At 43.8% G+C, this 27,613-nt stretch overlaps 1 protein-coding gene across 1 annotated transcript in view; it reads left to right on the top strand.

Moving 5' to 3' along the window:
- Nucleotides 1-27,613, top strand: part of DYNC2LI1 (dynein cytoplasmic 2 light intermediate chain 1) — a 330,466-nt gene that overhangs the window by 103,852 nt on the left and 199,001 nt on the right. Inside the window, exon 4 of the mRNA XM_085612784.1 lies at nucleotides 11,958-12,027. Coding sequence (XP_085468910.1) covers nucleotides 11,958-12,027 — 70 coding nt within the window. The remainder of the gene's footprint in view (nucleotides 1-11,957; nucleotides 12,028-27,613) is intronic.

Here is a 27,613-nt window from a genome sequence, read left to right as displayed (position 1 = left end):
CTGTCAAAGATAAATATATTGTTGTCTAAACACCATTTTGCCATTTGTAATAGCATCATGGTATGTTGATATAGACCAATGGGTCGTTTCCCCAGATAGTAGCTTAATGCATTCAGACCATCCCTGTGTCTTATACTGGTGTATAAAGTATGCACATCCAATGTAATGAATACAAGATTGTCTTTCATGTCTGATCAGAATTTTTTTTTAAAAAGTCCCCAGTGTCTCTGATGTACACTGGGAGTTCATGGACATAGAGTTGAAGGAAGAAGTCTATATATCTTAAGGTGTTTTCGAAAAGTCCCCCAATCGCAGAAATGATTGGTCTTCCTGGGGGACACTGGGCATCTTTATGTATCTTTGGTATAAGATAGAGTTGGGGCGTTATGGGATAGTCATGTTTCAGAAAATCGAGTTCTTGTTTGGAAATGAGCCCCACACCTCTCCATTCATACAGTGCCTTGTGGAACTTTTCCTTAACTCCCATGATACTAGTGGCACTTGTGCGACTGTAGCACTCTCTGTCCTGTAGTTGTGTCAATGCCTCCTGGTTGTATTTCTCTAGAGGCCACAAGACTACCTTGTCGGACCATCGTACCACAATGTCTTGTCGTTGTTTGATTTTTTTTGACTAGGTTGTTGTATTGTATCCTTTGGTTATGATTTGTTTTGATAAAATCTCTGCTACTGAATTTCGCCTATTCCTTCAGGTCCTTGACTACATTATCAGCAAAAATGTCTAATCCGTCTTTGGGCATCATTGGGGTAAAGACAGATTTGGGTCTAAATGGTGTGTATACATTTTCATAAATGCCCTAATCAGATCTTATTTCCACTTCCATTGGAGATACTTGACTTAGTAGTTCCTCGCAATCCACTTCTGCTAAATCTTTCTGGAGGCTCATGTCTGCCACTCAGAGGTTTCCAGTAAAATGTTTTTCTTCAATTTCTTCAATGTTTTTCTTCAATTGTCGACCGGCCAGAAAAGGGACACAATATGGTGGCGGACCCGACAGAGCTGACGGCTTTCACTTTACTCGCTTAAACAGATTCTGCTGTATACTAACCCGTATCAAGGAGGCCCTCGCAGCTGCTCTGTACATGCCCACTACAACTCAGACGCCACCTATACATATGCCCTGAAGAAGTTCATTGTTATGAACGAAACACGTTGATTGACAATTTCCTATATTCTGATTTTTGCAATAAAGGACTGTTTAAAGACAACTCTACAAAGACTATAATACTTATTGAAAATAACTTTCTCCACAAAAACGGGTGATGCACCACTCCACTCTTGGGTTCACCGCCATCCATATTACTATGGCAGCGGTTGGATGCCTTTCCATGGCGGAGACTCTGCCATGGAACGGCATGCAGGAATTTACTTTTGGGGCCCGTTACGGCCCCCGGGGGTGGAGGGGGTAGGGGGATGCACTTGGGGGATAACTATGGTAGCTCACTACATTTGGCATGCACAAGGTGGCAGGCACCGCGCGGTACCTGTCATGTTGTGCAGGCCAATGCACAACAGGCATATTTGGCATTGTGGCGGGTGCTTCACAAAGCACCCTCGCCACAATGTTAAATATGCAGGATGCGACCGCCAGGGTGGCGGTTGCATCCCAATGGGCACAGCGGGACCGCCGTACCTCTTGCGGGTGGTCCCGTTTTCCGTTACGGAGGCGGATGGACTTTGTCTGCCCGCCATTGTAATAGGCCCCTTAGTTTTATCACTGAATTTCAGTTTTTTTTAAATCACATTACATAAATGCCACCAAGAGTGGCCAACCCTAGCTGTACACGGCTTCCATCGTACGTTGCAAGGATTTGTCTTTGGCCCTCCATCCAGCCATTCCCAGGTGATCATCTAACCTGATGCAGGAGGCCTTTAGCCCTGAGCCCGCCGGGGTTGGCTGCAGGGCCAGGCCTTGTGCCCAGCTTGCCTCTGGAGCCAACCATGGCTATTGTGGCCTTTGGCCATGTGCAATGCGGGTTGGCCACAACTAACCCACAGCAAACAGCCAACCCTCACTGTTCATTGTGTTTTTTTTGTTTTGTTTTTTATTTTATTTATTTTGCAAATTTTACTGAAAGCACATTATTTTGGTTCCTCAAATGTTTTTTGTTTTTTTTATACTTTTTGTGTAATTATTTTGTTATTTTATATACTTTTTGGAAACCAATAAGGATGTTTTTTATTTTTTCACTACATTTTTTTGCAAACTTCTCCACTTCTTCAAAATTGTGTAATACAATTGATGATGTTTATTAAATGCTGATTTATAACGTGGGAGATGACTTTGTTAATTTCGCCTGAAAAAATGAGTTTCTTGCATTTATTAAAGTAGTTTGAAATAATCTGCAACCTTGGGGAGAAAATAGGCGCTCAGAAAGACTTTACACATTGTCACATTTGTCCACTTTCTTTCCATTTGTCTTGTAGTGTAGTTCCTATTTCCCTTATAAGTTCTGCGCATTGGAATAATATACACTATAGTTCTGTGCATAGGACTGAGGTCAGTATGCTACTATCGAGTATATTAAACGTAATTACTTGTGTGCCAGCTAACTCAGAAGTCACTAGAAACTTCTCGAATGAACAAGAAAGGATTAGTGTCTGACAACAGCATAAACATGACAACTTTCCTTTCAGAATCCGAACGTGTCTCTGAATCGTGGAAACAATAGATAACAGTTTCACTTAGTCAATCGTGCATGCTTAGTTTCTTCCGAGTTACACAGAAAATAGGAAGACGGGCGTTTTCAATAAAAAGGATTTATTGAAGAGTCTTAGTTAGAGATATGAGCTGTCACGATCATTAGACAGTAAGCAAGATATAATATGCACAGCGTCAGCAGTAAGAAGAAGTAAAACTGCAACAGCATTGTCTTTAAGCTATGACCTATAGCTATATACATATACATAAATACACAGGTTAAAAGTGGATTCTCATCTGGTGCTTCTAAATAATTCTACCCCAGTGTACCTAACTTGAATGTAGTGCAAGGTAGGAAGTAGGTGCTAATTTAAGCTATAGTTGGTCTGTGCTTAAGTTAGTATTTTATATGAGATGCCAAAAATGTCCTTAGGTTCTAGTCAGCTCCATACCTTAGAATGAGAGAGGTGGGAATCTGTTTCCAGATCACGAACTCTAACACCCCGCAAGGGGAGTTGGAACACTGGAAGCTGGGAAGACAGCGTCTGTTCAGTGCATCAGGCGGGGACTCGAACTCCTTCAGGACTTGCCGTGGGGAGCCGTATAGCCGAGCTGTGCCGTGCCATGAATTGCCAGGGCAAGTGAAAGCATATTTATACCTGGAAGGTGTCTAGGAATGCTAGCATTGACGTAAAGTCGGGCAGAGGAAGACGTCATGGATGAACCCCTAAGGAATAGTAGTCCATGCATAAAAAATGAGTTCTTGGAGAAATCAATAATCCCAGCAGGGAAAATCCCAATGGCTAAAGGGTCTGTTTTGTAAGAACTCGTTGTGATGTGGGATGGACGGATGTAGTGACCATGCCTGTATTTTGATCTGCATGGCAAATGCCTAAATAAGGACTGGAATGTTATGCCTAAATAAGGACAAGTCGAATTGTGCCTATTTAAGGACATGATTCAATAGACCCATATACAGGTATCTAAAGCGACACACAACACCCACTCCACTTTCGATAGAACGACATTACTAAATGCTAAATATGATAAAAATAGAGTATCACATGTTTCACTAAAAACATATCTAAAAGCATAAAAAACGTCTCTAAAAACAGTGGCTATGCATTAAAATGCAATAGTGCTGTACATAATCAAAGCAGGTCTCATTCTAAGCAAAACATATTACATCGATTGCCAAATGAATGAGCACAAATATGTACAAATATACATACAATGAAATGGTTCAATGGTACAGAAAGGGAAAAAAAACATTTCATGTCATTATTATAATGGTGTCAAAAAAATAAATAATAAGATGACAATGTGTTCCTGGAAGTGTTCAAGGAAATCTATTCTCTATGAATAGTTCTACTATAAGCAGAGTTCATGAGTCCAAAAAAAAAAGAAAAAATGTTAAAGCGAAAAAATAAAAAGTTCCAATTTTTTTCCCCCCTTGTTTTTTGAAAAATGAAGGCCAAATTCAGTGATTGTCTGGTACAACATGAGCCAAATCAAAAGTTAGTGGAAGGTGTCGGAGAGAACATGTAATCCTCCAATCCTGTAGACAAGAAGTCGTCCACCGATATTGGTGACAGGTCAAATACCTCATTTAGAAGATTAACTGCACATAGATGTGGAACATCGTCAGTAGAGGTGTTCGATGTTACCTGTGCGCCTGTTGATCCGTCTCGTACCTCAGCAGTAGCATGTCGCGTCTGTGAGATCTCCATGAATGCTGTCATCAGGATTGGTAGCCGCTGGGGACAACACAGAGCATGGGCCGTTATCGGGTCCAGCAGAGTATCGATATCCGTAGGCATGACTGATGGTAGTGTCAGACATATGTCTAGCATGCATTCTTCACCGCAAAGCAGGCAGCGCAGAACAGGTAAGATGCAATCCTGCCAGATTGGTCTGAATGACAGAAACCATGTGGCGTTCAGTTCTCGTAGACGAGTTGTACTATGCACTCACAACACCTCCTCTCTAGGAGCACTTTCTCCAAAATTGCTGGGAGTGACGCTGGTGGATAGGTTTGCCATAGCGTAGCAGGAGGAATAAAAATAGGATTTCCTGCAATAAGCGCTAAAAGAAGCGGCAGACCACCAAACACCGAGTGCATAAAGTTAGGAATGATTCCGAGGACTGCTTGAAAAGGTGCTAGCATATATTCGTATAGAAGAGATGTTCATTGAAGGCCATATAGGCGACTCCCTGACTGTATCTATTTGGGGAAACAAGCCTTGCATACAGCAAGTGACCCTGGAAGTAATCGTCACTAAATATGGGATACCTGGCAACATGCCACAACAGCTCTGATCATTCAACATGAGGTAACTCCCATTCGAAAGTTGCCCAAACGTTGGATTAATCACAGCTGCTGGTGAACCTTGCAGGTGGCAGGATAAACACTCACACCCAGTCAACAGATCTGGGTTTAATCCATCACCGTTCTTTAGCCCACTCTGCCACCCCAGTTCAGACAAGGCCATATGCAAATCCGTCTGATTGGTTCTGATGCTCCGTCCATCACCACCCCCTTTTGTACCGCTTTGTTCGCCATAAGTTGGCAGGGTATGCTCAGACGTGAGTCCCTTGCTCACTTTGCCACTGGATTCAAGCAAGCCTGGCTGACGACGGCTGAAATGCCAGAAACCGGTCCTAGGAAGCTTGTTTCCGGTCCAGGGAAGGCATGGCTTGGTAGTTCGGGCTGGACTGTTCCCATGAGGCACAGGGTCAGACTGATTTGCATATGGCCATGTCTGAACTGGGGTGGCAGAGTGGGCCAAAGAACGGTGATGGATCAAACCCAGATCTGCTGACTGGGTGTGAGTGTTTGATTGGTTCTGATGCTCCGTCCATCACCACCCCCTTTTGTACCGCTTTGTTCGCCATAAGTTGGCAGGGTATGCTCAGACGTGAGTCCCTTGCTCACTTTGCCACTGGATTCAAGCAAGCCTGGCTGACGACGGCTGAAATGCCAGAAACCGGTCCTAGGAAGCTTGTTTCCGGTCCAGGGAAGGCATGGCTTGGCAGTTCGGGCTGGACTGTTCCCATGAGGCACAGGGTCAGACTGATTTGCATATGGCCATGTCTGAACTGGGGTGGCAGAGTGGGCCAAAGAACGGTGATGGATCAAACCCAGATCTGCTGACTGGGTGTGAGAGTTTGATTGGTTCTGATGCTCCGTCCATCACCACCCCCTTTTGTACCGCTTTGTTCGCCATAAGTTGGCAGGGTATGCTCAGACGTGAGTCCCTTGCTCACTTTGCCACTGGATTCAAGCAAGCCTGGCTGACGACGGCTGAAATGCCAGAAACCGGTCCTAGGAAGCTTGTTTCCGGTCCAGGGAAGGCATGGCTTGGCAGTTCGGGCTGGACTGTTCCCATGAGGCACAGGGTCAGACTGATTTGCATATGGCCATGTCTGAACTGGGGTGGTAGAATGGGCCAAAGAACGGTGATGGATCAAACCCAGATCTGCTGACTGGGTGTGAGTGTTTGATTGGTTCTGATGCCCCGTCCATCACCACCCCCTTTTGTACCACTTCTACGTTGACGGCATGTGCTCTCCTCCCACGATCCAAGAAGGCCGTTAAGATTTTCAACTTTAATTGTCGTTCTTTAGCTAAACACTATGCTGACATTTATGGATGTACTCTTTCTCACCGATACGTGGCTTTCGGATGAGATAACGACAGAACCTGTCCTGGCGCTTCCTGCAGGATATAGCATTCTTACCCTTAATAGGTTGACCAGAGGAGGGGGCATTGCGGTGATTTTTAAATCAGTCTACCCGTGCATGTTTACCAAGCATACTATACCTGGTAGTGAATGTGCCCTCTTCAAGGTTACATTCAGCCCCAATTATACCATGTCAGGGCTTTTGATTTATAGGCCCCCTGGGCCAGCCACTGCTTTTAAGGCTGCACTTGTAGAGGCGGTTAGCTCGCTAGTTATTAACACTGCCAACTTCACAGTCACCGGGGATTTGAACATCCATTTAGAGAAATCTGATGACCCTGATGTGGCAAATTTTATAGCAGATATGGCAGCTTGCCAACTACTACAACTTGTATCAGGCCCTACACATGTAGCTGGCCACTTGCTGGACCCAGTTTTTACTAATATACCCTCAAACATTGCCCTTGACCCTATGCCTATGGGATGGTCCGACCATTACTTGGTCCCTATGTCCCTTCAGGAGATATCTCCTTTACAGATCTCCGACCAGACTTCTTCGCTCAAACGCCCCTGGCATAAGCTTAACTGGGATTCTTTCCAGGCCCGTCTGTCTATTACATGCCCTAGCCTCCCTAACGATCCTGATGAGGCATATGACGTCCTTACAGACTGGATCAGTCGGCCACTGGATGGTCTCATTCCTGAGAAACTATCCCTGAATCGTAAAACTCGATCTAAGCCATGGTATAACAGAGAGTTGGCCGATCTGCGTAGAGAACGCAAAAGGCGGCAACGTATTTGGTTAAGAGATTTCAACATCAAGGCGAAAGATAGCTATCGGGTGGCAGTCAAAAGCTATCATAAGGCCATTCAATTGGCGCTTGCAACGTTCTATGCTGACTTAATCCGTAACAGCGATAACCCGGCAAAGAGCGTATTCACGATACTTTCCAGCTTTAAATCACAGCAGTCCAACGTAGGGCAGAAAATACAGTCCAATGAGCAATGTGAAGACCTTGCCTCCTTTTTTATTAAGAAGGTAGATAACATCTATAGGTCCTTTCCTGCTATAGTTATCACCCTGCCAGTGGTAGGGCGTGATCAACCTGCCAATACCTTGGAGTTTCTTGTACTCATTTCCACAGACCAACTGCAAGCACTCTGTAGGAAAATTAAGTCTGGCTCACCGGCTGATCCGCTTAAACCGGAACAATTCAGAAGGGTGCTGCCTACATTCTTGCCCTTCCTGAAACAGGTAATTAATATGTCGCTTTCCACCGCTACTGTGTCCAAAGCGTGGAAACATGCCAAAGTGCTACCTTTATTAAAAAAACCTGTGTTGGACCCAGCCAAGCCTGAAAATTACGGCCCCATCTCACTACTCCCTTGGGCTGCTAAGATTATGGAAACGCAGGTTAACTCTCTCCTCTCAAACTTCCTGACTGAGAATGGTACGCTGGACCCCTCCCAGAATGGTTTTCAACCTGGTCACAGCACAGAGTCTGCTCTCTTGGCTGTGACAGAACATCTCTGGTCTGCTTTAGACGCTGGGCAAACATCGGCGCTGATCCTGCTGGATCTCAGTGCCGCGTTTGACACAGTGTCTCATGCCATTCTGTCACAACGTTTGGAGGAGGTGGGGATCATTGGCTCAGCCCTGAAGTGGTTCACCACGTTCCTTAGTGAGAGGTCTTTTAGGGTTTCTGTCTCCCCTTTCGTCTTAGGCATTCACCCCATCAAACAAGGTGTCCCACATGGCTCCCCCCTCAGTCCCCAGTTATTCAATCTCTATGTCCAACCACTGGCAGCGGTGGCTAGAAATAGGGGACTGACCATGGTCTCCTACGCCGACGACACTCAGCTGGTGGTAGCACTCTCGAGCGACACCAAGAGGGACGCCCTGAAGTTTCGGGGAGACCTGGCGGTGGTCGCGGAATGGATGACGGCTGACTGCCTCCAGCTGAATGCTAGTAAATCTGAGGTGTTGTTGGTGGGAAAAGACCATAGGTTGTGGAGTGAGCTTTGGTGGCCAGAAAGCTTGGAGTCCCCCTCCCCCTAAGCAAGTCGTCAAAAACCTGGGGGTATGGTTAGACTCATCACTCAACTATCAAGTTTAAATGAAAAAGGTAGCAGGGACGTGTTTTGGGCTCCTGCGGGGGCTTAGACCCCTATTGGGGTTTTTTGACCCCCCGACTCGCCAGGCTATTATCCAGGCATCTATAATGTCCAGACTGGGTTATGCCTGTTCCCTGTACTTAGGGGCAAATAAAGCCGAGATTGCTCGGCTACAACGGGTTCAGAATGCAGCAGCCAGATCATTGATTGGCTTGCGCAGGTCCTGCCCGGTGTCATCCACAATCCACAGGCTTCACTGGTTGCCGGTGGCCAGGAGAATTGAATTTAAGGCCCTGTGTATTACTTTTAAGGCCCTGAAATACAACACTCCTGGTATTCTGGCCAACCTGGTCACCTCCTATGTTCCTACACGCCAGTTGCGGTCACTTGGACAACACCTGGTGAGGGTCCCTAGGTTCCAGAGAGTACGGGGAGGAGGCCGTTCTTTCCGTAGCAGGGCAGCCCTCCTCTGGAACTCACTGCCCACTCACATACGAAGCTATACTAACTATCTGATGTTTAGGAAGGCCATAAAAACATACCTATTTCCCTGCGTGTAGTTCCTGTCTTCTTCCGTGTTAGTTGCTCTGCTGACAGCGCCGGGACGCCCCATTGCTGGGGCATCTGTTGCTCTACACAAATGGCAGTAACATAACATAACATAACTTCTTTTTAGAAGATGTAGGATTGTGTTTAATTGAGTCCTTTTCAGGATTGTCAGATAGTTGTGGTTTAAGTGGTTTCCCTCCTAAACAATTCCTGCCTAATTCCTCAGGATTTTTCTATTATTCTGGGTAGTTCTTTTTGTTGTTCTGTTACATCAAATTCTCTCAATTTCTGGCGGATCGCCACTGATGCTGCCTCTCCTTTAATATTGGATAATATTATTGTTGAGACCTGTTCGAAGTTTTTCAGTAATTTCATTCCTAAATTCAGAGCAGGCTCTGCCCCGTATTCATTTTGAATTTGTTTCAGGACATCAGGTATTACCGCAATAGATGGAACACCATGTGTTTTAGTATAGATGGCAGCAAAGACTGTGCCCCAAGGGATGCAGTCTTCCAGATGAGATGTGATCCCCATTGGTAAACAGATTGTTAAAATTCTGTGTTTTTCATGAGGGTTAGTATTAGGAAATACTGCTTCGATTTGAGTAATTTTTTGAGCTATCCAGAACGGAATTTGTTCACGTTTTGTGGGCATTTTTCCCATGACTGCGTGTAAAGTCTGTGGAGTAATTTTTAGTGTATTCCCTTGGTGGGGGTTTTGAGTTGGAATGGTTAATGGTGGTTGGACTGTGAAAGTCCGCATAACATATTGGACTAGTTGTCTGTAAATTTTTATTAACTCTTTGAGTTTAATGAGTAAATCCTCGTCTGACATCTCTTCAATGTCAGGATGAGGTGTGTAGCCTGCTAAAATCAGCCATGTCGCTCCTGGTCTACCTAGTGGACCGAGCCTGGTTATGTGATTGTAATGTTTTAGGGTGCCTTTGAACCACAGCTGATGCTCCTGGTATGTGAGTGGAATTTCAATATCCTCGAAGGGAGTGTATTCCTCAGGTGTTTCATCTTCTTTGAAGAAGTGAAACACATGTGTTACTGGATTTGATTCTGGGAATGTAATCCATGAATAGAATACCTCTGTCTGAAAAGATTCACGTGCCTCTATCACAAAAACTGCTCTAGCACCTCTTGGTGTTAGGCCATGCTTTATAAGTTTTAGAGTGATGGCTCTCCTTAAATTTGGATGGATGTTTATAACACCGTCATCGGTTTCATTTAAACCTGTAGTATTAAAGGTTGCTATGACATGGTCAGCTGCAGCCTCTGTATTATCCTCATTTTGGGCCATTGTTTTTTTGAAAAATGCAGAACAAGTTTCAAGGAAACAAAAATAAGGTGCACAATATTTTGGAACACTGTATCCTTCAACGCTGAATAAACCAAACAGCTAATACATAGAATGTTTGGCCTACTCAGCTATGGCAGATATTATCCCTATCCCCTCCAGACGTCTTATGGAGTATTATGAGTAGAGGTCTCTGAGAAAAGCACGACTGAGTTACTTCAGTATCTAGCGTTAAATTAGTGCCTTACCAAACCGTTGGGCGCCATGTAGTGTAGTTCCTATTTCCTTTATCGGCTCTGCGCATTGGAATAATATATACTATAGTTCTGTGCATAGGACTGAGGTCAGTATGCTCCTATCGAGTATATTAAACTTAATTACTTGTGTGCCAGCTAACTCAGAGGTCATTAGAAACTTCTCGAATGAACAAGAAGGGATTAGTTTCTGACAACCGCATAAACATGATAACTTTGTTTCCTTTCAGAATTGGAACGTGTCTCAGAATCGTGGAAACAATAGATAACAGTTTCACTTAGTCAATCGTGCATGCTTAGTTTCTTCAGAGTTACATAGAAAATAGGAAGACGGGCGTTTTCAATAAAAAGGATTTATTGTACAGTCTTAGTTCTCGTGTAAGAGATATGAGCTGTCACAATCATTAGACAGTAAGCAAGATATAATATGCACAGTGTCAGCAGTAAGAAGAAGTAAACCTGCAACAGCATTGTCTTTTAGCTATGACCTATATCTATATACATATACATAAATACACAGGCTAAAAGTGGATACTCATCTGGTGCTTCTAAATAATTCTACCCCGGTGTGCCTAACTTGAATGTAGCGCAAGGTAGGAAGTAGGTGCTGATTTAAGCTATAGTTTTTCTGAGCTTAAGTTAGAATTTTATATGAGATGCCAAGAATTTCCTTCGGTTCTAGTCAGCTCCATACCTTAGAATGAGAGAGGTGGGAATCTCTTTCCAGATCACGAGCTCTAACACTCCGCAAGGGGAGTTGGAACACTGGAAGCTGGAATCTCTGCGTGCAGGGAAGACAGCGTCAGTTCAGTGCGTCAGGCGCGGACTCAAACTCCTTCAGGACTTGCCGTGGCGAGCCGTATAGCCGAGCTGTGCTGTGCTGTGAATTGCCAGGGCAAGTGAAGGTATATTTATACCTGGAAGGTGTCTAGGAATGCTAGTATTGACGTAAAGTCAGGCAGAGGAAGATGTCATGGATGAACCCCTAAGGAATAGTAGTCCATGCATAATAAATGAGTTCTTGGAGAAATCAATAATCCCAGCAGGGAAAATCCCAACGGTTTAGCGGTCTGGTTTCTAAGAACTCATTGTGACGTGGGATGGACGGATGTAGGTGACCATGCCTGTATTTGGATCTGCATGGCCAATGCCTAAATAAGGACTGGAATATTATGCCTAAATAAGGAAAAGTCGAATTGTGCCTATATAAGGACATGATTCAATAGACCTATATACGGGTATCTAAAGTGACACACAACAGTCTGATGTGTAACTTCTGCGTTCTTCGTAAATTACAACAATATGCATACTTATATTTTTTGACCTGAAGATGAAGCTTATGTATCTATAATGATGAGTAATTATTGAGACTATGTTTCTCTTGTAACTTACAGAGATGAAATTCCAAAACCAACTCTAGCATTGGAATATACTTTTGGCAGACGAGCAAAAGGACATAATACGGTAGGTGCATGTGTGAAAAATGTATGTATTTGTAAGTTGTGAAGTTGTCAGAAACCAATGCCACTGACTGCTATGCAAACCTTTGTAATTAAATGGCTACAGTATACAGGTGGCCATCCAATGTTTTTCTTTCAGACATTGAAAAAATAACTCTCACATATATGTGGCAGTTTCGCCCAGGGGAATAGGTTTAAAAAATATTGTGAACTCTATCACAACTCGCAGTGCAGAAGTCTAAATTGGCCTATTTTATTTTCAAGAAATCCTGTGATCTCATTTCTAAGGTGCTCTCTGCTTTTCAGGGTAGCCTGATGATAGGTATTGGATGGTTTTTGTAAAGAGATGTGCCAAGATTTCCTTTAGAACTCAAACAAACTTTCTTGGAGTGTTCTCTCATTCTCGTGTATTACATGACAATGAAAAAGTATTATCTGTATCCCTGTATAAATACATCTTTGAAAAATGATTCGATGATGCAATGGAGCTGTTGGACAAGCAGGTCTACTATCTGTGACAAGATTGGATTCACACAAAGTTTTCGAGTGGCTTTAGGGGGCTGCTGATAAAGACAGACTGTAGTCTTGAGCAGACTGTGGTTGTAATCTGGGACCCACCCACCCTGTTCCAGGGCCACAAGTGTGTATTTTGTTTGTGTTGCAATTTTTTATTGAGTAAAGGTATACAGCATGAACACCTTATGATATCTAAGCACAAACGTTTTGAACAATGTTAGACTGAACGTTGCATTGCAATTTACTGAGAAGGGAAGGTGGAGGGTTATGGATACATGGGAATAGGCATAATCCAGGAGAAACTGATATCCAGTAATAACCCGTGAGTGAACACCCCTCCCCCCAATGCCGGCCTGTCCTTCAGAAGTCATATGTAGTGAGGGGTCAGTGGGCTTGCGGTCCTCTGGTGTGGGGGGGTACAAGGCAAGGAGTAGAGGAGGGCGTTCTCTGAGAAGAGGAGTGGTGGGGCGGAGGGTTGCATCTCCAGGGACTGGATGTTGCAGACAGCAGGGCTGGAGGAGGGCAGGGATCATGGTGAGGGGAAAGAGAGCCCTCTCCTGTAGGTTTGGGTGATTCCTACGTCCATCGCTTGGGAGATGGGTGGGTTCTTGACGAAAAGGGGAACGGGCAGAAAAGGGGGAAGTGTCTTGAAGAAGGAGGGTGTCCTGCTGCCCTGTGAGTCTGCGTGTCCGGGAGAAGGGAGGGAAATGAATGGACGAGGGAGGGATGAGGATGAGAAAAACGATGAGGAAAAAGGATGAGCAGGTGGGAGGAAAGGGCATAGGAAAGGCTAGGAAGGGAGACAGGAAGAATGCAGGGAAGGGGGGTGGGGAAGAGGGATAGAGGCCGAGGGGGGGAGGAGAAACGAAGCACGGCAGGGGCAGGGGGTATCATTGTTGCTCAGGAGGTGAGAGGGAAGGCGGGGTGAGCCCATCCAGACATGCAGCGAGGGTCGGTTGTGCAGTTCAGGGGGGTGGAGAGCCCTGGGCAGGGTACCTGTCGGCGGCCTCATCTTGGAGGAAAGGCGCCCACTTCTGCATAAATAGCTTAGTCTGGTCCTGTAAGTTGTAAATGACACGTTCGTGAGAGGCAGTTTGGATCATTGCCACCAACCAATCTTCCTGGGATGGGGGTACTGGCGACCTCCACTGGGGAAGAATACATATCTTGGCTGTAGCCAGGTCTGTGTGAAGGAGGCGGCGCTGCGGGCGAAAAAAATCCGGGAAGTCGCCCTCGTTGTGGAGAAGGATAACTGAGGGGGTGAGAGGTAGGTGTAGCGGCATGGAGGCACCCAAGACCGTTCAAATATGCAACCAGATGGGTTAGATTGAAGTTCACTCGCAGATGATGTTTGATGTTTGCTGTGTCACAGTGGGTGTTTGCGCACCGCCAGCAGTTTGCGTGGGGAAGGAATCCTGCTCTGTTCAGTTTTGCTGGTGACCAATGCCAGTCGTGGAGCATTTTGAAGCGGCAAGACTTCAGACGGGCCTCTCTCGTGCCCTTATCCAGGGCTTCCAGTATGTCCGCGAACTCAAGTGTGTTTTTAAAGATATCCTCATAAAGTGGTGAACTAATGTATTAGGAAGCATAGACACCCAAAAGAATTCTGCAGTTTTTCCAAAATTTTTGAAAAAGATTGACAATCATATTTGCATTGCCGTCGGGAGCTATGGGGTGTGATAAGAAAAATTTATTTTAAACCATATTCCTGACTTATATCCTGTTTAACCTGTCTCTGTTAGAATGCTCGCACCTGAAACATGGATCCTGCCCAGGTTAATCTGCATCTTTCATAGTTTTAATCAATGGGTATATGCTCATTTTGGTATTCCCTCTCCATGGAGATCCATGTATGTCACAATCAAATCTCAGAAACGCCTCTCCCTCTTTCACTTTTGTGATATTGATAAAATCAGCACAGTTGAGTTGGCTTAAAAAATACTTCCCAAAAAACTTCATGAGCGACTTTGTTTTCTGAAAGACTTTATTTCCTGCAATCGTATGCAGGGGTATCATTCAAAGGTCACAGAATGATAGCAACTGACACCAGAGTGTAATTCATTGACTATGTCTTATATAAGAACTAGACTGTTTCATAATATCCATTTTATAACGTATTGTATTGAATTGTAGCATTTGTATAATCTTTCCCCCTTGAAGAGGTCTTAAAGAATTTGTTGTGCATGGTCAGAAGAATGCTTAGCAAATTCTAGCTCAAATTAGTACACATTCCCCTTCCTTATATCTCATACACTTATTTCACTTTTCTCCCTTGCCTTCTAACACATGGTATGCGGACTTTGGGCCATGTTGTTCCTGCCGACTGACATGTTGCTGCTTGCACTGCAGCACCGTGACCTAATATAATTCTGCTGCAGTTGTAGGTGGGGAAATACCATTCAGCAGGTTGGCAAAATGAGCAGAGGTACAGGGGCACCACCAGTAAAAAAAAGAAAAGAAAAAGAAAGCATCAATCACCTTGGGGTAAACACTGGCGTCGAGAGTGAGTCAATGTTTGCCACCAGGGCCGGACTGGCCGTAGCGGGCACCGGGCAATCCCCCGGTGGGCCGCACGGGTGGGGGCCGGTTTTGGGCCCCTGGGGGCCGTTTTTTTTACAGGGCAGTTTTTGCAGCATAGCTGCAAAATCGGCCCTGTAACAAAATCGGCCGAAAACCGCCCCTGGCAAAGAGCTCGGTGGCACTCATAACCCCCCCGCCCCTCCCCCCCCCCTCCGGTGTGCCGGTGGCGCACTTTGCCAGGGCTGGTTTTGGTTCCCAGTCCGGCCCTGTTTGCCACACAGTGGAAAGTCTGCAAATCCACACACACACACACACACGTCCAATAACAATCCCCCAATAAATCTTTAACGCAGCAACTCTATCCTTGTTTCATTTTTTTTTCCTTCAACAAAATCATACATGACACTATCTTTTACTACCTTGCAAGGGTCTGACCTTCTTGACATACCTTTCTCCACTCTTCTCTCTACTTTGTGCCTGATCTCCTACTGTATTATCAATCATCTTCACCATTCCAAGCTAGTTTGGAAACACTTTCATTGCGAACAGTGCTTTAAAATATTCAAGAGGACCTTTATTATAAAAACTTTACTACCTACAATCCCACAACTTGTGCATCATCCCAAGGGTACAGAATGAAAGCAACCGACATAGGAAACTCAGTCTGTCATAAAACACATGAGCTTAAATTGCAGAATCTATGCATCATATCGTGCTTACCAAAAAGTAACCTGTTTATAATACAACCAATTCCTTATGCAATACATCCAAACACCCATACTTTCACCGACACTCAAATAGGCAGACACTGTCACAAGCACATGCAAGCACAGACACACACACGCACAGACACACACCCACGCACACACACACACTCTCTGTCCGCAAGATATAAATACCCTAATATTGCTATATTCTAGCAACTGTATTCTTGCTCTATTTTCCTCTTTCTTCTTCAACCCCAGGCATAACACACGTTTTCCATCTTGCATAGATCCGCACATCTTGACATGCATTTCTCCATTCTTCTATGTTTCTTTATCTATAACTAATCTGCCACTGTAATATCTGTCATCTTCAAAGAGCTCTTTTTATCATACCTGTCTTCCCATTTTACACCCAGACATCCTAGGCTCACCTTGCTACATGCTGGTCCTTCCTCTCACCTTTGTAAATGAGAAAAAGTGATTGATGGAAGGCTTGAAATAGTCTCGGCCACTGGTAGTTACTGGGGCTTTAATTCAGTCCATCTCTTTTTTTTGCCTTCAGTGCCACTCCAAACAGAGACAAGCCATGTGCAAATCAGACTTGGTCCTGCTGTAGTTGGATCTGTCCAGATTGAAATGGCTGGCCTGATCCCTGCTAAACAGGAATAGAAGCAACCGCCAGCCCAGCGTATGCCTTGCGAGGCGTCCTCAGTGAGGTGCAGCTTGATTACAGTTTTTTCGGGAAGCGCGAGATCCACGTCTGGGCATACCTGTTGCAGCTACGCTGCCTCATTTAGAATTTTTAACATATCTTTTTATTGAAAAATAAAACAAAGAAGCATGTAGTGACGGTTGACGTTCCTGATCGCAATATGAAGACACAGGGACTATCAAAAACACACAATACAGCGGCGGAATCAGGGTCCTTCTTGCTACATAATTCCATGAGTAGTATCCCCAATAAGCTCACATAACTCCCCCCGATATGCATTCCACTTTTCCCATATTTTAGTCCATTTGGACGGACAGCCCCTCCCCACATAAACCACCCTCTCAGCCTGCATACACCAATCCATGTCTCTCTTTCAATCCCTCAAACTCAGGCTCAAGTCAGATATCCACATACCTGCTGTATTCAGCTTGGCCATCAGTCCCAGCGTGAGCCAGTCAGTCCATACGGGTTAAGTAGGTCTCTGCCCATAAATTTAGGAGGTACAATTTGACTGATAGTCCCAAATCACTCCCACAAATAGCATTAAGACAGGCCAGCACCCTCCCCAAGTACTGCAGGAGCGCCATGCAGCTCCATATCACACTTCTTGGGACACAATGCGTTGTCTAATTTACCCATTGAAACTAGTGTAGTACAGGCATAATAACTGCGAAGAAGGATTTTTATCGGCACTAATAGAAATTGTGAGTATATGACCACCTCTCTTGGGGAAGCTAGTGCCTCGGACCATTCGTCGTCTTCTAAATCTTCTAAGTCTCGCTCCTAACTCAATCTCAACTTGGTCAAAGGATCTGGAGTGTTATCTAACCTTTTGCTGTAAGTAAGGGAGATCGCTTTTCTCGGCATATAGTCATCTAGCAATCTATCCACCAGTGGTAAGAATTCATGGAGAACATCCGCCTTTGTGATTGCTTTTCGTAGACCGTGGCAAATTTGCAAATAATGGTAGGTTACATTGGATGCCAATTGGTAATCTCTCTGTAGCTCCGTAAAAGGAAGTATATTGCTCTACCTCCACAGATCACCCACTCTGGACAAACCAATCAAATCCCACTTATCAAAGCTTCATTGCATAGCTAAGGTGCCCAACTTCGCCGTGTTCCACAGTGGGGTGGCCTGTGTTATCCTATTCCTCCAACCCATAACATTGTTTCGGTAGGACTGGGAAAGGGTGCGGCGCCTGGTCCCCCATTGATGGCTCTAAGATGACCCCCTGGTCACATGTTGTCTCCTGTATGCTGGTTCGTCATCCAGGAGGTGGACCCAGTGATTAATAGCATTCAACTGCTCCACCCAATAATACTTTTATATGTCGGGGAGAGCTATCCCTCCTCATTTAGAAAATTGAGTTATTCAAGCGTTCCACTCTTCCCTTCTTTTAACCACTTGTAGTATTTACGTTTGTCATTACACAATTCACCAATGTTACCCGAAAGTCCATAAACCAAAACACACCTTCATACACTTGCTTCTTAAGAAACCAACTATGAATACAGAGGTTCTGTCTAATTACAGACACATTTTAGGCTTGACATCTTTTTCAATGATTCTATAACAGGAAGTAACTTCCAGGACAAGACCTAGACATTATATGCACCCCGCTACTTAAACACAGAAGGAAAGGAAATGCTACAACAAACTACTAAACAGAAATTACAATATAGTATCATATTTAGTCACCACGAGGAATCCCAAAACAGACAATTAATAAACAAATACAGGAGCAGCGACCATAGAAAGATGGAGACACAGACAGATCTAGAAAACAGAAACCTGAGTGCAGGATCACATATGTCAACAATGTGACCTGTGCTCTTAGAAGATTAGATACATTTCCTCATTCTTTGCCCCAAATAAAGACGCAATACACTACTTTTATAGAGAACTATTCCACAAGACAAATAACTTCTCTTAGCTAAGTGAACAGAATAGTCTCATCCTCCTCAGAGAAAAACCAGAGATGGCAGAGAAAGTAGCAGAAATCCGGACAGCTTTTTAACTCTTTAGCCACCAGAAGATCTATATGTAAAACTATACTGCAATAACTGTGAACCTGCAAAGCTTTGGCAACACCAGTAAAGCAATGAGCTTGTCAACACCAATAAAGCATTAGTGAAAATAACGGAATAGATCAAACAAATTAAACACCCTGTAAACTTGGAGCTGACGGCCATTTGAATAACTCCTTAGGATAGCACAGGGAAATAAAGTTAGGTACCACATAACCAATGCAACTTCTGTGCATACATTCCAGTTTACTAATGCTTAGACCTCTCTCTCTCTCTCTCTCTTTCTCTTTCTCTCTGTCTCTCACTGTTTCCCGCTACCTCTCCCTTTCTCTCTAGCTTTTCTTCTTTCTTTCACTCTCCTAAGCCCTGTGACAAGCACACAAAGCAACAAGGTTGATACATGTGCAGAGAGCATCAAGTAATGTACGGATTGGAACTTGGGTTATTGAATGCACTTTTTAGTAAGTGAGGGCATCCTGGTATTGATCTGTTTCCAACTGTGGATAGTGCTCGTTGTCTGTAGGTGTCACAGATCCCTGCTAAGTGATTTTCCATTAGACACGACAGCATGTCGAGCAAGGTAAGTGCAAGGTAACATGTAGCATCCGATGAGGGCATTAGCTAGGTGTGATAGATGTTACTAACTAATTATTTTTTACCCTGTGATCATAAAGGGTTACCTTTTATAGAGTGTCAATATTTTTTGATTGCCCCATACTGTACTTTGCAAACTTCAGGCGGTTAGGGTACTTGGACTGATTTTGAAATATTTTAATTAGTACTGCAGTAGTGCTACTTACTACAACATGTAACTCACAAACATATGAGTGAAGATCTCCACCATCACCTGTCTTTTTTTGGGGGAGCTCTCCACACATGTACGTTTACTACTTAGTAGAAAATGTGTGAGGACCAAAGGGAATGGTTGGAAATGGGGAGTATCTGCTTCAAACTGGAAGGGTTTAGAGAAAAGTAATTAGTTTATGGAGAGCCGAGCTACTACAAACGTCTTTTCACAGAACAGTAAGCTACTCATAGACTCCAATTATAAAGTAACTATAGCCCTAAAGGCAACACAACACTAGTAAATGTACTCCAGCCAGGCCAGGAGTAAGTCAAGCACCACATATGACCACTCACAGGTACTGTAATATGCCCGTAGAAAATAATGGAGGCAGGGACATAAGATAACAACCCACATGGGTTTTGCAATATATATCTAGTGTTTTTTATTGTTAAAAAATATATATAATTATAAAATTATTTTATTTAAAAATGTAACAATAAATGTAATAAAAAAGTTAATTAATATTTAAAACATTTATTTAAAAAATAAAAAGAATTTAAATGAATTAATTCTCCACTTTACTTCTTTAATTTTAACACCATTTAATGCATATTAATTAGAAATAAAAGTGTTATTCTGGGTGTGCACGTTGTTATCCTATAAGAAATATTATGTTTGATGCATGTGCTGCTGTAGAAACACATGCTGTGGATACTCCTGCCATCTAGTGTTGGACCTGGATGTGTGCAAGTTATCTATCTTTGAAGAAGTCTTTTGAGTCATGGGGTGGAATAACTCCTCCTCTTGCTGGTAATGCGCATGGTCATCAGCTCCATTGTTGGATTGTTTTCTTTCCGCTGTCTGTTTTGTTTGTGTGCTTTGGGTCGACATAATCGCAGTGCTCTCTTCAGTCTATAAGGATGCCTTCCCTTCAACGTTATTGTTTCTCAAGTGCATCCCCCCACTTTTTTGTCTCGGATTGTTTTTTGTTACCTTGCTCGAGCGGGGTTACGGGTCAGCCATGGCCATTCGTGAGCCTTTCCATTCGGGACCTACCTCCGCCTTGGTCGCATCCCCCCGCCATGTCTCGACGGTGATGGAACGGACACCATTCAGATACTGTCCTCGCTGCTATGCAAAATATCCTTGAAGGAACCTCCATGAGGTCTTCAATTTGTGCCTCTCGCGCGAGCATAATAAGGCCGCCTGCAACGCCTGCCGCTCGTTCTGTTCCAAGAAGTCCCTTTGCGACCATCAGGCTCGTCGGCTCAAGATGTCATGCAGTAGCACCGATGACACTCCAGACCTTTTCGGTTCCAAGGACATCGAGGGGTAGCATAATCCACAAATGTCGGCTGCAGTTAAAGAGGTTTCCTCCTCTGAGGAAAGCTCTGGTTCCGAGCTGGAAATGACTGCTCTTCAGCCAGCCCAGCAATCTGTGAGTATGGTACACCCTCACCATGGTATCGCTCGCAAGCTGAGCAGCCCATTGCCAAAAGGCACAAAGCCACTCTGGAGCCTCAGTCAGCCCTTCGTACCACCACTGCCTTCGGACCATGGACTGCACTGACAAACTCCTTTGGACGCTCTGCCCATCTTCATGTTGGTGCCGAAAAATCACCAAATCCAACTGCTGCGGCACTGGCTACTCTGACACCAGCACTGAGACGACGTTTGGCGAAGGTTACATCTGCCTTGGCGCCGACCAGACTCTCAATGCCAAAAGCTGCCCTCCAGAGCCAAAACCTTCGCATCGACCTCCAAGTCCGGCTTTCTTCAGGACCCAAAAAAAAAAGAAGAAAACAGGGTGGAGTAGGTTCCCCCCACATGCAAAGAGATAGTGCAAATACAAAACCAGTGGATCAAATCGTCCATCACTTCACCTTGACCTCGTTGCAAAAACTGATTTGATAAGCGCCCGTTGCATCGGATCTGCAAGGACCTAGATGACACCTCGAGTTTTTCGCCGAGGTCAAGGTTTCTCTCAATTACCTATAATTATGGGTAAACATACTGACCAGTGGATCCCACATTTTGAAATGACTAATAATTTCATCCACTGGTTTTGTATTTTCACTATCTGTTTGCATGTGGGGAGAACCTACTCCATCCTGTTTTCTTCTTCTTTTTTTCGGTCCTGAAGAAAGCCGCTACAGCTCTACGGAGGGTATAAGGCTGAAACATGTCGATCCCCAGTGATCTGTGACAGGTTTATTCAACCCCTGTCGTAGTGTTTTATTTTAATCCTAAACTCTGGACTCCCCATTAACGTTTGATTTGGCATTCCTCTGCGTTAGTTTTAGTTCACACACACTTATTTTTCTTGCTCCCTACACCACACCCTGCTCCTCTATAGGGTTTAGCATACCTCTCTTTTGACAAAAAACATCCCTGAGCTTCTCCCTCTCAGAAAGGGGGTTGTACCCCACGTTACGATCAGGTTCCTAATGCGAGGAGGTATCCCTATGATGAAGCATGCCACCTTCGGGTGGGTGAGGGAAACTCAGCACTCTTTCTCATGCAAGACCCAGGAGTCTATTTGGTGCTTTCAAGTTGTGATAAAGGGGAGTTGTCCGCTGCAGGTCTTTAAACCTCCTCAGGCCCCACCTTTTTATGCTATTGATTGGTCTCTTGAAAGTCCTCAGCACGCGCTATGCATGTAGCGTGTGCTGTCTGTCCATGCGCTCATCAGACTAGCGTAGAGCGCTATGTTTATTTTAAAATGTGTGCTTGTGTCATGTTAACAGAGCATAGTGTTGTTATTTAAAATGTTGTCTATGTGGGCTTTGTGTGTACTCAGCCCGTTCCCATTACTGTGACCAGTAAGCTGTTGGCATCGGAGCTAGATGCACACGAAGTGTTGTGGGCCCATGTATAAGAAATAAAGAACGATTTAAAAAGGATTACCCAGCCTCCGGTTCATTTAATCACATTATGGTAATGATTTCATGGTTGTCTGTGGCATACGGGTTTTATCTGCATAATGACAGTCTTCAAACCCCTCTGCGGAGCTTTACTAATGTCAGGGTCACTAGAATTGTTTGTTTATGTTAAATTATGTGGCACTGTTATCTATATTATGCTACATTAAAGGCAGATTTTGCACATTTTCTGGCAGTATTGTTTTCATCCATTCGAGCTCCAAACAGACATTTTTTTGTTAAATCTCAACAATAGGCAAATTATGTGGGAAATTGTGTTAACAAATGATGTAAATTCCTTATTATGCTGTAATCTCAGCAACCACAGATTAGTACACATCCACTGGCCCTCACCCCTGTCCGTTTTTAATAAAACAATTACTCAAGAAAGGTAAACAAAAACTAAATATTCTAAATCCAATCAGTGCTCGTTGATAGCTGAGCTTTGAAGAAAAACAGTTTCTTCAAGCTAACCACACAAAAAATAAATATGTAATATTAAAAAAAAAACATAATATCGTTCTGTGGAGATTTACAAACCACTCGGCATTTTGCTTCATGGTTTATGATGCCACCAGAGTCCTTTGATGATAATATTGTACCATATTACACAGTTACCCGTTAAGAATTCTCCCTCTCTCTCTCTATATATATATATATATATATATATATATCTATATATCTATATATGAACATATATATAGATTTATGTATCTAGCTCAGTTAATGGGCTCTAATATTTTTTATTTTGTTCTGCTTTTAAAAACATGCATAACATTAATTTACATTAACACTAAACAAACATTTGTAAGAGTTTTTTAAAGTTTAAATCAACTTTTAAAAATATCTCTGCCCTTGTAGTGGAGACCTCTGTCTACATGCGAAAAGTTATTAGTAATAACCATACATTTGTAAATTTGGCTTACCCCATGGTTTCAGGGGGTGGTGACATGTAGGTCTACACATTGTAGTAAATTTACACTTGGAAATGGTGAATAGCCAAAAGTAGCATTTACTACAAAGTGTAAGAGTAAATTTACACATGTAGATTTACTCCAGTGTAAACTTAGATTTGTGAATAGACCCCCTAAGAGGCCTTCCAGGAAGTGTATTCAATAGTTAACAACCACCGATTGGTACACAGTTCTGTTCAGTGAGTTTAGTCTCAAGAAGTTTCAATTTCAGGTTGAGCAGTACCTATGGGGACTTGTTCTGAGGTTCTTTATACTTTACAATAGGGATATCTCTGTCACAGTGAGCACATCTCAGCCAAAACACTGTTGAATTCACAGCATGGTATTAGGTTCATTGTCTTCTTTGAGTCAGCTATTACTTCACAGTATGCTTGGTAGTTCATCGCAAAAGCTCACCTCAGAGGTAGTAGGTTCTGCACCTAGAGTTACTGATTGCCTGTGCAGTTAGAACGGTAGAGGATCTCGGTCCTTCCTGGACCCTTGTGTGTGTATACTCACAGCTGGCAGTGGGTCTCAGGCTGGTTATGAAGTGGAGTCCAAAGGACATCAGATGGCTGATCACTTAGGTAACGGAGTGGGGGCTAGCAGGGATCAGCTGGCTGATGGTGAAAATGGGTGATAGTGTAGGTCACTGGAGATCAGATTAAGTTAACTTCAGATCACAAAAATCCAGATGATGTTCTTGCTGAGTGGCAGAAGTTTCTGGATGTGACCTCGTTGTGTATGATCACACCCAAAATGCTTGCTGATTCTTACAGGATCCCGGTGGATCCAAGATGGCACCCGCGATGCCATAACTTCCTGTGAAGTTTTACAGAATCGAAGATGATCACAGCCAGCTTCCTTGAAACTTCCAAGAAGACTATCAACTTCTAGGGCCCTTCTAATTGGCAGCAATAAGGGCTGTGGCAGTGCCCCTTCAGGTAATAGAGTAGCATGGTGCACGGCCAGAAGGGTCATGCCACAGTTTTGTCTCACACAAAATGAGGACGCGAGTGCTACCTGACCTGGTACATTTATTGTGCCACTGAACAGTGAATCTACAACTGTTGTCCCTCCGGAACAGAGTGTAGTAAAGGGTGTCCACCCATGTAGTCCCCCAGAATTTATCGCAAATTAGTCTCACTACCTAAGTCTCACTTATGGTAAATTGACGGTAATTAGACAGAGCATGTTAATCGCCAGCGCCTGCCTTTTCAGATAATGCCACTGCTGGACAGCAAGGGTAAAGGGCATTGGGCTGTGCGCGTGATACTACCGCCGTGCACTGCCCTGTATTTGGGCATAAGTAGCCTGTCGCAGAAGGGACACTTCAAGTATTGGTGCTGACCTGGGGTAGGCCTTATGATATTAGTGGGCATTCATAGATATGTCAGTAGTGCTCACTGCAAAATCTGTGGTGCTAGTATTCAGTAGTGTATGTGTATAATAAAAGTATTTTTCCTTTTTTTAAAGAAAAATCGCTGACTGGGCAATCTATTTATTTAGCATTGTTTTTGCATACAAGTGAATTGGGATTGCTAGCCCACACCATCTCCCCTGAGTAGGCCTTGGACTGCTCTGCTTCGCTATCCTGAGTGAGTCAAGTGATACAATGGGGTACTTGGTTCCCTTTTTAAAGACGCAATTGAAGATTTATTACCTGCACAGGATTCACATCCCTCACAGCTAATTGCCCAATTTCTTAGACAGACCATCTCTCCAGCTCGAGGGTTTTATAGGGTATCAACGATGGAAGGCCCCTTCTAGAACTGGCGCATGAATGTGGCCACCACCCCCCTAAAACATTTCTGTGGGCCATAACCTTTCCAGTCCAAAATATGCCAGAGCTCTCCTAAACTTGTGAATCTAAGATTGGCTGGATGTCCTACTTTGATTTTGAAAGGAGTTGGTTTTTGGGACAGAAGAGTGGAGGAATATGCTGACTTGAGAAGCAATGCATGGAAGACTGGATACACATGCCTGGTTTGGGGAACATACTTCTGACCACCTAGGTGGCTGTCCTATAATGAAGGGTTCCAAACAGTGAGGTTTTAACTTTGATGAACCCTTCAGATGAATGTGTCTGGTTTAGAGCCATGCCTAATCTCCTCTTTATAACTGGGAGTGGGCCTATGCTTTTTATCCATGCCTTCATAAATAGTGATTTATGTAGTTTATATATTCGCATGCACTTGTTGAATGGAAGACAGAATGACTGTCCACTTGTCTTCAACAGAGCAAAAAGATTGAGCGAGCGTTGGGAGACTAGACATCGCCCTTACAAAATTAGGCAGAATAAACTGTAGAACTGTGTTTACTATTATTATACACAAATTCAGCAATGCCAAGAGGGAGAAGCCAAGAATCACCAGGGTCAATCAGGTAATATCAAAGCTATTGTGTTAAGGTTTGGTTTAACATTTGCGCATCTGACTGGGGCTGTGAGTTGGTGGACAGTTGGATGTTAATCCCAAGTAATTCACAAAAACCCTTCCAAAATGTAATGGTAAACTGTGGAACCCTATTAGACACTATATGGGAGGGGAACAATTAGAGCCTTACAAATGGCTGTAAAATATGTTTGGCTAGTTGACCACTTTAAGGTGCATGAAACGGGCTGCTTTTCTTAGAATAAAGTTTACGATTGCACAAATTACTATCTAGCCCTCGGCTGAGAGCAAGCCAGAAAGAAAGTCCATAAAGAAGTGTCGGTTACAGGAAGGGATCCAGAAGATCTTAAATCATACTGTGGCCTGATGTGCCTTATGTACATGCAGAGCAATTGGAAAAAAACTCCTTCATATCTTTAGAGACGGAAGGCCACCAAAATGTTGCTATATTAATTCAAGAGTCTTTTGTGGACCTAGGTGGACAGTTAAAGCACTAGTAACCAAAATGTGTGCCTTTCCATTCTCTCGTCCTCTGTTGAAGGGATTATCGGAAGGATTTCACAGGCCCTAGGGTTATCCTTTGGTAGTTTTACAGCCTCTGCAAAGTAAAGATGTAGGTGACGATGTTGCCAAATTGGCTGTAAATGTTTTGAGTGGGAAGGGTCCCACCCTAAGTCGGATGTAGAGTTTCCTATCCATAGAGTTTGTGATGTTATCTAGGTATTGCTCGTATGCTCTGGCAGGCTTAAAGTCTGTGAACTGCCTTGTCAATGTTCCTCTTGAGGCATTTGTCCCATCATTTTGGGCAACTCAGTCCCAGTAGTTCCGCTTCAGCTGCTGTTTGGATGGAATAAGTTACGGCGAGCATGAGTTCCACAATTCCTGCATACCCAGAGCAGATTGGGACTTTTTGATGTTACCAAACCAAGATATTTTGCGTCATTTGTCCAACATCGTTAGCTCCCTTAGCCCTTCAGCAGAGACCGCTAGCACTCGTGTAGTGACTAATTTCCTCCAAAAAGTAGTATTGGCTTTATTAGTAGGAATGTATTTCTATCCAGACAAATGTAAATGTAATGTAACATAAAGGGGATTTCTACAGCGCAACTGTTACTCCAAAGAGTCTCCTGGTGCTCTGCAAATGGAGTGGAACAACCGAGGAGAGCAAGAACAGAATCCGTTATTAGAAAAGAGCCATCTTTTTAACTTCTTTCGGAACAGAGGGGTGTATGTGATGCATCTTAGTTCCAGGGAGAGTTTATTCCATAAAGACGGTCCCAAGAAGGAAAATGACCTTCCCCCCTTCCTGGATTTGCGGATGCAGGTGATTTTGGCCAAACAAAGATTTGCCGAGCGTAGACTTCTGAGAGAAGTGTAGAAACCGATTCTCACTCTTAGGTACCCCGGACCTGGCCCCTGCAACGCTTTATGGATTAATAGTGGATCTTAAATGTAATCCTCTTCCTAACGGAAAGCAAGTGCAAGTCTCTGAGGAATGATGGCACGTGTTCTCAGAGGTAGGCTGAGTATCGTACGAGCGGCTGCATTCTGAACCACCTGCAGCCTATTAAGCAAATAATCAGGCAGGCCAAAATACAGTTTATTTCCATAGTCCAGTCTTGGTGTAATTAGAGCCTGGACCACCAGTTTTCTAGCCACCAGAGACAGAGAGTGCAGAAATGTCCTCAGCATACGTAATATGCCAAAGCAGGTCCCTACTACTGCATTGACTTGTGATAGTTCCCCATCGAACTTAATGCCTAGATTTTTGACAGACTTTGTTTGAGTAAGTGGAGAGGGAACATTCTTTGGCCTGAGGATCTGCCAAGGCTCTTCCAATCGCAAACCGAAGAAGAGTAGGTCAGTCTTTCCTGAGTTACCTTTCAATTGATGGAAGGAAAGCCATTGGGAGACTTCGGTCAAACAATTTCTGATTTTTCCACCTGGGAATGCTTCATTTTTCCCTCATGAAAAAAGCAACTTGATGTCATCTGCATAAGAGACTACTTTAACACCCAAGGCTTCAGCCAAGTATGCCAGGGGAGCAAGAT

The sequence above is a fragment of the Triturus cristatus genome, chromosome 6 (assembly GCF_964204655.1).
Source record: "Triturus cristatus chromosome 6, aTriCri1.1, whole genome shotgun sequence".
NCBI classification, from domain to species: Eukaryota; Metazoa; Chordata; class Amphibia; order Caudata; family Salamandridae; genus Triturus; species Triturus cristatus.
This window is presented reverse-complemented; position numbering and strand designations above follow the sequence as displayed.